The sequence below is a fragment of the Geotrypetes seraphini genome, chromosome 7 (assembly GCF_902459505.1).
Source record: "Geotrypetes seraphini chromosome 7, aGeoSer1.1, whole genome shotgun sequence".
Classification (NCBI taxonomy): Eukaryota; Metazoa; Chordata; class Amphibia; order Gymnophiona; family Dermophiidae; genus Geotrypetes; species Geotrypetes seraphini.
In genome coordinates, this window is record NC_047090.1 from 185,647,800 (window position 1) to 185,659,382 (window position 11,583).

At 42.2% G+C, this 11,583-nt stretch overlaps 1 protein-coding gene across 1 annotated transcript; it reads left to right on the plus strand.

Annotated features, from left to right (window-relative positions):
* The first annotated feature begins 448 nt into the window (after positions 1-448).
* On the plus strand, positions 449-9,346 carry LOC117363257 (interferon-induced very large GTPase 1-like). The gene is made up of 2 exons (XM_033950668.1): positions 449-570; positions 1,862-9,346. Exon 2 carries the CDS (start codon positions 1,874-1,876, stop codon positions 9,143-9,145), a length of 7,272 nt encoding a protein of 2,423 aa, XP_033806559.1. The 5' UTR covers positions 449-570; positions 1,862-1,873; the 3' UTR covers positions 9,146-9,346.
* Positions 9,347-11,583: the final 2,237 nt, after the last annotated feature.

Here is an 11,583-nt window from a genome sequence, read left to right on the forward strand (position 1 = left end):
GTCCTATTATTTCCCCTTCCCACCTTCTGCACTTTCACAGTTTTCCTTCCCTATTTTCATCTTCCTTTTAGCCCTCCTTGCTCAAATACCACACTTCTAGATCTGATCTATACCTTCTTCCCCATCATTCACTCCCTCCCATTGTTCTCTACCTTCGCTTATTCACCTCTCCTCATCACCCCAATCTGGGGCCTCCTGCTTACCACTTTTCTTCCTCCCTCTTGTTGGACCACTTCTCATCTGTGTTGGCTTCAGTCCTCCCCTTCTTCTCCCTACAGTAACAGACACTATTGGTCCAGACAGCTCTTCTGTCCCCCATGCTTCTAACACTTTGGTGCTCTTTCCAACCATTCCCCTTTGCGGCAGCTGAGGTTACTTGAGGTCCATAACATGGCACAGAGTTGCAAAGAGGTGATCAGACAACTTGGAAGTCTCCTGGAAGGTCTGAGAGACCGTAACAGACTTCAGCAGCATTTTAAACAGATGGAGATGCAGATAAGGGAACCAAACTGGCTCCATGTGAAGAAAAGATATAACAGATGTTTATAAAATCATGAATGGTGTGAACAGGTAAATGGGAGATGGTTATTTACCCTTTCAAATAGTACTATGGCTAGGAGATTTTCTGTGAAACTAGCATTGACAAAAAAGATTAAAACACGTTGAAAATTTATTATCTGCACACAATGAAATTGCTGGAAGATACCAGGGGGTGCTGAAAAGTTCTCAGCCCATCCAAGAAGAGAATGACGTGGATATGGTTGAATCAATGATCTGAAACAATGTCAAAAACACAGAATTTTGTTTCTGCGAATTGGCACATAATGAAATAAGATAACACTTTTCAGCTCTAGTGGCAAAATAACGCTCAGAATTTAGGAAGTTGGTTGGTTGGGCTGAGAACTTTTCAGCACCCCCTCTTATGGTCAAGGCAGTTAGTACAGCTGGATTTAAAAAAGGTTTAGACAAGTTCCTAGAGGCCAAGTCCATAAACTATTATTAGCCAGGTAGACATGGGCATGCCATCGCTTATCCCTGTACTTTTGGCCACTATAAGTCACAAAATCTAGGGCTTGATGGACCTTGATCTGGCCCAGCTTTGCACATTTTTCAGTTCTTCTGTTCTAACCTAAGTTAGGACATTCGAAACCTGTCCTTGTGACCCCACATTAAGGAAGATGTTCAAGATATACATAAGCAAAATCTTTTGTGTACACTTGATCCCTAACGTATACAAACTTATTTCATATATATTTGCTGTCTATAGAGTCATCAAGACAGATTTGGGGAGCCCTGATAGCTCAATCTGTCCCCAAGGATAGGTGACCTTTTTCCCAGTTTCATCTTTATGTTTGAATATGTTTATTAAGTTTGCAAAAAGGCCAAAAAACACAAGTACAAGCACAGTATGCAATGAAATACATCCAAACCCCACCCACCCTCCCTCCCAATCCCCCCTCCACCCAAGTATCCCACAGGAACAGATGATCCATCCTCCAGTGAACAAACAGAATTATGGGTTTCCAGTTTCATCTTTAAAACTTGTTTTTTTAAGTAAGTCATAGATGCAGATAAAAGTTATTTGGTCAGTATGAATCTGTACAGCATAATCTGCTTCCACCTGGCCTCCATTTATATTCTCCTTGCTTTTATTTCCTTTGCTGCTTGTATTCGCTTCAAGGCAGCAGAATGGGGTGGGCTGATTAGAGCTATGGCCCAACACAGCATCAGCAACTAGAGAGCTTGGGGGTGAGGGCGGAAACTGATTTTGTTTGGGCCCTCCAACTAAAAATGCATTCTGATGCCTCCTGGCTTCCTGTATGATATCACTGACAAAAAATATTTTTTCTTTCTTTTAAAGGCAGTGTCAGACATGGAGGAACCTGATGGAGATCACAGAGATACTGCCAGAAAGAAGCTTGTGAAGACACTGATGGAGAAGGGACTGAGTGTACAGTATTGGCTGCCTATACTGCAAGAAGAACTTGGGGTGACCAATGTGCAAGCTCTAGAACATTTAAGCCAAGAAGACTTCCAAAAACTGGAATCCCACATGAAGTATGAGTGGGAAAAGACAGCGTTTAGAAAGCTGCTGAAAATACCAGACAGAAAGCCCACAAGTGAGCAACTGCTAAAAGAACGATGTGACCTGCTAAAAGAGAAACAAGAACAGGCAATATTAACACTGAAGAAGCTCAAGGAGATGCACTCTGAAGGCAAAGACCGGGAGGATAAGCTTGTAAAACTGAAGGAAGAGGAGCTGAGATTAGCCATGGAGATACCCACCAGTTCCTGGGTGCCAGATAAATTGACTTTGAAGGAACTCATAGCAAACATGCATAAGGAGCTAAAGGTCACCGAAGAGAGAATTTCAAGAAGTGAGAATATTCCCGATAAGGATGTTTTGAGATTTGCCTCAGCAGGACTTGCTCTGGATGGCATCTACAAGACCAACAAACTGGAAGATCTACTGGAAAAGCGAGAACATATAATCAGTATTCCTGAAGAGTTTGAACTACTGGGACCACAACAAGGGCCAGTGTTTCAGCAGAAGGAATTCTCATCATACCGAGCAGAATCGGTATTTACAAAGAGCATGGAGAAACTAGGCTTGAGCATCAGCTGCTCCCTCAAAGGTGGCTTCTGGGGCTTTAACGTTGAAACCAGTGGTAATCACAGTACATTTTCAGTATCTGAAAAAAAAAAGAATTTGCACTCTGAGCAAACTTACTTCTGTACAACAAAATACAACTATATTCCACTGGCATCATGTTACTTTCCTAAGAACCAAATTCGACTTTCTACAGCTGCTCTCCAGCAGCTAAAAGATGTTGAGCAACTCTTAGATTTCACCCTAGAGGAAGATAGGTTCAAACTGATCAAAAGTAAGTGTGGGAACTTTTTCAACACATTTGGCTCTCATGCTAACCAAGGTCCCCTACAGTTTGGTGGAATTTTCTGGTGGAATGCAACTTCTCAGGGCTTCAAGTCACATCAGCTCGAAGAAGTGAAAAGGTTGGCATCTAACTTACTAAATAGTTATGTAGGAGCCAGTTACTGTGGTTGGGGAGCAAGTGTAAATGTAGCCAGGTCAAGTTCTGATGCATCTTTTCACGGTGAACAAACAAAAGCTCTTCAGACTGAAATCCAGCTATCTGTTACCAAGACAGGTGGTCCAGCTGAATCAGATTCTCTTACAGAGTGGAAGTCCGGGCTGATGACCAGTAACAAAACATGGTGTATAATTGACAGAGGCTTCCAGCTGGTACCTGTGTGGAACATAATTTTATCCAGTCACAGGAAAGATTTTAGGGATGCCGAGCAAATGAGCAGTTTCCTGATGGAAGCCTACAAAGCCATAACAAACCAAAGCGCAAGCCTGCTGTTTGGAGAGCAACTAGCTGGTGCCATATCTCAAGCCCAGTCATTCCTCCAGGACCTTAAATCTTGGGAAGTCTCTTGTGCAGAAGATCAGTTGATGAAACTAATTACATTTAAACAAGAGCTGAATCAAAAGACAGGGCACTACAGTACTTGGATTAATACATGCCTCTCTGAGAAGGCACTTCAGGATTTCCTGATGAAGGTATATGAAGCATATAAAAGTGTACCTGACGGTAAAGCTGCATATATTAAAGCTCAAATGCGCTGTCTTCTCAGCCATGTCTACAGCATTGGAAATTTTCATCAGTATTCCTGCATAATGAAGTGGATTCACCATTCCAAAAAAGAAGAAAAACACGTTTGCATCTCAGAATTGAATCAATTTAGTGAAGTCTTGTCGCAAGTGAAAAACCAAATTCATCAAGCTGTTTGTGACCTGAAGTCATCAGCAGAAATGGTCCATGAAGCAAAGGGAAAAGGCACATGTACCATAAGTATATCTTTATACTCCTTGCTGAAAGCTCTCCATAACACAAAGCAAACTGATATTGAATTATTATTACTATTAATTGCAAACTGTCTGGGATACACTTTGGAAAATGCCACTTTTTCGTATCTGCTGGGCTGCCCAGAAATTGACTTTATGATCAAGAAAATAGAAACTGTACACAAAGATTACTTGGGTCTTAGGGATCAGAATATTTGCAGAGCTCAAGCCTTTCTGTTCTTCACAGGTCTAACAATAGCCATCAAATCTGAGGACATATCTCCAGAACAGAAGAAGGAACGTTTGAAGTTCATGGTGGATCATGCGAAAGGTTCTTTATCACCTAAAGTGTGTGATGTCCTTAAGAAACATCAGAAATATAATGACTGGATCACTCTAGAGAGAAATTTACGTTCTCTCCGGGATGGAATAAATGAAGAAGCACTGTCTGAATTGCATATAGTATCTATGATAAAAGAACTGACAGCTACCTGTCAAAAGGACACCCAGCAAAACATACGAACACCAGAAGGAATGGATTTGCAGTCTTGTGATACTGCAACACATAAACATATCCAAGGTCAACAATTGTCCAGTTTGATCAAAAGACTTATGCTCCAAGATTACTATCCTCGGAAACTCGGGATTTCAAACTTTAATTGTATTGACCAATCTTCTCTACGGGTCCATGAAAGCCAGCCAAACTCAGAACATGAACTACCTTTTTACTTTTTGCAAAAGCTGGCAATGTTAGACTACCGAGCAAGGTATGTGGTGTGCAAAACTGAAAGTAAAACGGTGCCATTTTGCAAAGATAAATCCAACACAAAGGACAATGCAAATGGCTCCCTAGATGCTGTTGAAGATTTTTTTAATAGTGATGCCCAAACTAATAGGAAAGCCATTGGATCAGATCAGGCATCTGTACACCCCATGGATCTGCAGATGGCTATTTTTCATTGCGCAGATGACTTTCTGAGACAGTACATGTCAACAAAACTTTCTGCTTGCCAATTTGCAATCCCCATGCTGATACCAAATCCCTGTACTTCAAAGATAGAATTCCCTCTTTGGTCCGTTAGGCAAGTCAAAAAAAGCTGGCAGTATGCAGGTAATCTAGAAATGAAGGTAAAATGTGGAGATATGTTTATTTCGAAAGCTCGCACACCAGTAGTATCTTTCATCAGGTTCAGCACAACTTCCAGTTCAAAGTCGCTGATCTTGAATACGCTCCTGAGCAAACACAGGCACGACATCTTCTTCCATCGACACTGTAGTGGCAGCAACAAAGAAGGTACTTTAATGAAGGGTGTAGTAGACATCTTCTGGTATTGCCCAGGTGGTAAGGACAAGAGTATCTTTGAGAACTGTACTGCATTTACTAATCTTCATGGGGATGCAAGAGGACTTAAAGAACAAGTTATGTTTTTAAACGAAATAGCCTCTGTTAATGTGATCCTTCTATCAAACACTGATATTAAGCACGAAGAAAGCAAGGAAATTCTAAAAGACCTCCTACAGCCTCAAAAACTTTTGATCTGTCTCTGTGTTGACTGTGAAACTGTTGAACCTACTAACTCTAGAAACAAAATAAAAATAGCTATTAAGAACAGAAATGAAGCAGAATTGATTTCCGAGCTCAGAGCTGCAATTAAGCATTTATTAACAATCTCCTCTCGTACTTGCAGCCTTGATGAATGTGCCGATATTGCACGGAGGCATGGTTTCCTTATCGATGAAGATGAGCCGCAGTGCAAAGATGGCAAGGAATGGGCACAGACTGTTCTGGATCTCTTGAAGGAAAATAATTTATCAGACAGGAAGGCACGATCTCTTCCTCTCCAAGGGGAACTGTGGCATCAATGGTGTGAAAAGGATAAAGAACTTAGTCGTTTACAGGACAAAAAAAACAGAAGCATTGAACAGCACAGAAGTCAGATTGAATCAGAGAAGCAGGCTTTAAGACGAGAGCAGCTGCAAAAAGCATTTCCCCTTACCAAAGTTATGAGCGCGTTCATTAAAGCGTTCCGGTTAGATTCAGATGCAATGAAAAGATACTTCCTCCAGTTCATGCAAGTGTTCATAGAAGACCTGACTTCTGACCATGTCTCGGAGCTACGTGAGCAGTACCATTACTTGTGGTCAGAAATTCTTGACAAAAAACAAACGGGGGAGAATGAGCTGGAATTGCAGAAAAGTCTGGAAACAGTATCCAGTACAATAAATGCAAGTCTGCTGGGCCTTGAACACATTTTAAGGGAGGTTGGACAGGTTTATGAAGCTTTAGATTCAGCACATCAAAACGATGAGCGTTTATTTGCTCTACCACAGATCGCAGCAGACATGATGATTTCCGGCTATCCTATTGAGCTCATGGATGGGGATGCTGCATATGTGCCACTAAAATGGATAGGCTCTATCTTAGACAAATTAGTTGAGAAAGTGGGAGATAAAAGACTGTTTATTCTCTCTGTTCTTGGTCTCCAAAGCAGTGGAAAGTCAACATTATTGAACACCATGTTTGGTCTTCAGCTTCCTGTCAGTGCAGGGAGGTGTACCCGGGGAGCATTTATGCAGCTTATTAAGGTTGATGAGATGATGAGGCTGGATCTGAATTTTGACTTTGTTCTAGTCATTGACACCGAAGGACTTCGAACCCCTGAAATAGCAAGCGAATCATCATTGAACCATGACAATGAGCTGGCAACCTTTGTCATTGGACTTGGCAACATGACTATGATAAATATTTTTGGAGAGAACCCCTCAGAAATGCAAGATGTTCTTCAGATTACCATACAGGCATTTTTGAGGATGAAGCAAGTAAAACTGTCCCCAAGCTGTCTGTTTGTCCACCAGAATGTCGGAGAAATAGCCGCAGAATTTAAAAACATGGAAGGACGAAGACACCTTCAACAGAAACTAGATGAAATGACACTTACTGCAGCACAGCAGGAGCTCTGTGACGCAGTGCGCTTCAGCGACGTTATCAGGTTTGATGTGAACAAACAGGTTCATTATTTCGCTCACCTCTGGGAAGGAGATCCACCAATGGCACCACCTAATCCAAGCTACAGCCAATGTATTCAAGAGCTAAAACAGAAGATCTTAGCAATGGCTGGCAAAGATCCAGATTCAATGATATTAAAGATTTCAGATTTCAAAGCCCGTGTGCAAGATCTTTGGCAGGCTCTTTTAAAAGAAAACTTTGTTTTCAGCTTTAAGAATGCTCTGGAGATTTCTGCCTATAGTAAACTTGAAATAAAATACAGGGACTGGACCTGGCAGCTGAGGAGTCACTTGCTGGAACTTGAAAGTAAATTACACAATCAAATCAAAATGGGAACCATAAAGTTTGTTGACTCAGGAGGTCTTCAAGATCAAGTTCAAACGAAGTACGACAGTATAATGAAGGACATAAACGCGTATTTCTCCGAAGACAAAGACTGCAAAATTTTGGTTCAGTGGAAAGCCAATATTGAAAATAGATTGAGTTATCTTAAAGAAGAACTTATTGCAACAACTGTACAAAAGGCGAAAGAATTTATTGGATTAAAAGACAGTCAAAGGAGGCTTGATCAAAAGAAGGCGGAATATGAAGATAAATTATTTCAAAAAAGTAAAGATGTGGCCTTGTTGTTGAAAAATGAGAAACTGAGTGAAGAGGCCCTGGTAGATCATTTTAATCGTTTATGGAATACATTTGTCTGTGAAATTTCCTCTAGTGTGTCACCTCCTAAAGAGCCTAACATTTGCAGTGAAGTTGAAGATGTTCTTTTAAGTACTTTTAAACGTGAACCACTTATAGTGGAAAAAATTAGACAGTTCAGGGGATTTTCCATTAATATTTCTGAACATGTCCAAATGAAAAAAAGGCTTGGGCTGATAGAGAGGACTTTAAAAGAGGAGGATAAGCGAAACATAGTGCAATTGAAAGATCGACTAGTTCAAGCTACCCATGAATATATAAATGAACAAGTGCAAAGAAGGATGGATTATAACATAAGCTACTTTTTCCATATAGTCAATTCAGTAAATAAGGAAGTGGATTCTCTGTCTGAAGGAAAAACATTTACCTTAACAACCCCATTTAAAATTGACCTGTTGCTCCACATATGCCAAATAGCTACCGAGAGATTCGCAAAGATGCACAAAGTGTTTCAGGAATCGAATGATCCAGTGATGCATCTTCAGAGTAAAAGAAAAGACTTCTTCCATTGTTTTAAAGTTTCCTGTCAAGGAGCAGCCTCTATCACAACCTTTGCCGAGCACCTGTGCATGAAGCTTAAAGAGGCTGTCCAAGAGGGCGTCTATGAGAAAACAGCCATTAAAATAGTCGAAGAAATGAGGTGTAACTACCCAGCCTTCAATGGCAACAGATCCAAACTGGAAACCTACATGCTAAAGTCACTTGCAGAAGAAGAAAGTTTTGAGAAATATAGGCAGTATATTCATTCTCCAGAAATATTTTTAAAAGTTTTCATTGAAGAATGTATTGATGATTATTGTAAGGAGCCGTCAAGACTGAAGAATTTCTTAAACATCAGTATTGACTTTTTCCAAACCCTTGTTCTTTTTGCCATCTGCAAGTCAACCATGGTGGTTAATACAACCAGTTCTAACGCATCTTTGTGGCTTGATACCTTTTGTACAGCACTTGAAGGTGAAGTGAGTCTTGCCAGAAGCGACCTGAAAGCCATTGAACATCAAGAGATTGCGGACACTGAGTTTCTTGAGGAAACAATGAGCAAAGCACTGGAAAATATGGTAAAAAGTCTAAAAGAGGACTTTGCTCATCTCAATGTGGAGCAACTTAAATCAAGACCTTCTGAAATACTAGCTAAGTTACTGTATGGATGTAATGAGCAATGTCCCTTTTGCAAGGCTGTCTGTACCAACACAATACCACAGCATAGTGGTGATCATAGTGTTCATTTTCATCGTCCGCAAGCCCTATGTGGCATCTTGTGGGACCAGACAGATGACTTTGTCATTGACATCTGCTCCAGTCTTGTAGCTAGTAACTCTCTAATAATTCTTGGCAGAAATGATCAAATTCCATACAAGGCCTATCGAAAAGTAGGACCTGCTTATGCAAATTGGAGCATCACACCAGATTCCTCTGCATTGTTATATTGGAAGTGGTTTGTGTGCCATTTCAGGTCAGAATTAGAAAAGGATTACTGTGCAAAGTTTGATGGCAAAGGGGAAATTCCTGCTGAATGGGAACTGGTTACAAAGGAGAGTGTGATGTTGGAACTGCAACAACAGCTGTAAGTGTAACAGCTAATTACAAAGTGGGACTGTTAGGCAACTGTCAACAGCTACAGATGTAGAATATTGCTGATAGAATAATCACAGAGATCTTAGGAACATAAGAATAGCCTTACTGGGTCAGACCAATGGTCCTTCAAGCCCAGTAGCCCATTCTCATGGTGGCCAATCCAGGTCCCTAGTACCTGGCCAAAACCCAAAGAGTAGCAACATTCCATTCAGAATCCTAAAAAATGGCAAGATTCTGGAATCCCAAAGAATAACAAAAGATTCTGGAACCCCAAGCAGTAGAAACATTCCATTCAGAATCCTAAAGAATAGCAAGATTCTGGAACTCCAAAGAGTATCAAGATTCCAGGCAGAATCTCAAAGAATAGCAAGATTCTGGAACCATAAAGAATAACAACATTCCATGCTACCGATCCAGGGCAAGTAGTGTCTTCCCCCATGTCTTTCTCAATAACAGACTATGAACTTTTCCTCCTTCATTCATTCACTCTGATGAAGTGATAAAGAGATGACAGAAGCTCCTGGTTCAATGTTCCTATCCTACCCAACTACCTCACATGACACTTGAGCCAGAGATTGATGTAGAACTAAACTAAAATAAAAATTTCAGAGAATGTGTTGATGAGTCTATAGGTTGTTCAGTTGGTTTCAGACTAAAGAAGTACAAGCCCAGAAAAATGCAACTCAACTTAAGTTATCTGACTATGGGCTATATGCACTAAAGATACCAACTCTCCAGCAGCGATTGATGTGCTATCACGTTTGCATGCAAAGGATTTGCACGGAGGTGCATGCAAACGTGATTGATCAATCAATCAAACGATCAAACTATACTCTTCAAGAAATTCCTGAAACAGCCCACCATACTTCCCCCCTCCCTCTTCCCACCACAAATAAACTACATAACCTACTCTTTACCTCTCTAGAAAGGACAAATGTTCTTCCATTGTAACCCTCCGTTTTTTTATCTCTTTTGTAACCTGCCTTGAACCGCAAGGTAATGGTGGAATAGAAATCTCTAATGTAATGTAATCCCTCCTGTCACTGTTGTTAGGGCACTGCGACCCCCCTTCCCCATGGCAGCAACATTGGAAGGAGGGAATCTTACTCCTTCCTGCCAATGTGATCCCCCCCATGATAGCGATACGGCAGAAGGGATGCCCACTCCCTCCTGCCACCGAAGGCCTACTGCACCAGGTGCCCCCAAACATCCTCTACCCTCCCCTGCCACCCCCGAACTCCCTGTACCTTCTCAGAGACGGAGCAGGATGGAAGCTCAGTCTGTCCTGCTCTTAAGTTCGCCTCTTCAGAATGGCGGGGCTTTCCTTCCCTGGTGCGTCATGTGAGGAACAGGTAGGGGCCTAAGGCCCTGATTGGCTCAAACGTCTAAGCCCCCGCCCCTTGAGAGGGGCCTTAGACATCTGAGTCAATCAGGGCCTTAGGCTCCTCCCTCTGTATAACGGGATACAAGGGGGAGGAGTTTAAGCCAATCAGGGCTGCCCAAATCCCTAAGGCGGGTTCCGTCTGGCAGTGTTCAAGGCCGGTTTAAAAGCCCACCTCTTTGAGAGCGCTTTCGACTCCTAACTCCTCTCACCTTGGGTCCAGCATCCCCTACCCTCTATGTTATGTCTTGTCTGTCCAAGTTAGATTGTAAGCTCTTCCGAGCAGGGACCGTCTATAAATGTCAAAATGTACAGTGCTGCATAAGCCTTTCAGCACTATACAAGGGATAAGTAGTAGTAGTACTTAATTTTGTGCACCATTTATAGAATTCCCCCCCTTAGCGCTGATATTCCGTTGCTATATCCTTATATAGCAAAATGGTTTAAGACCACATTTTTACCAGTCTTAAATTAAACTGCTGGGCAGTGGCGTAGCGAGAGATTGGCACCCGGGATGGTGGTGCCCCGCATTGCCGTGCCTTGGACTCCCCCCCTCTCTTCCCTGCCGCTTGAGCACCCCCCCATACCTCTTGAAATGTTTGCTGGCGAGAGCATCATCATCCACCCGCTGCTCGCCAGGGCATTAGCGTTCTTCTGACATTACATCTTGCAATCAGGGTCCCGCAACCAGGAAGTGACATCAGAAGGGAGCCGACACCGAAGCAAGCAGCAAGTGGAAGATGCTGCTCACACCAGCAAGTATTTATAGAGGTATGCGGGGGAGGGGGGGAAAGAAGGAGAGGCACCAACGCCCCCTCCCTCCCGCAAAGGTGGCGCCAGGGGCAGTCCACCCTCCATTACTACACCACTGCTGCTAGGCCAGTGGTTATTAAACCAGTCGGGTTTTCAAGATATCCCTTATGAATATGCATGAGGCAGGTTTGCATATATGAAAGGTGGCAGGCATGCAAATCTGCTTCATGCATATTCATTAGGGATATCTTGAAAACCCGACTGGCTAGGGGTCCCCCAGGAGAGGTTTAAGCACTG

What these genes read in the sequence shown, in the direction of transcription:
- LOC117363257 (XM_033950668.1), top strand. Translation starts at nt 1,874, where the DNA reads ATGGAGGAACCTGATGGAGATCACAGAGATACTGCCAGAAAGAAGCTT.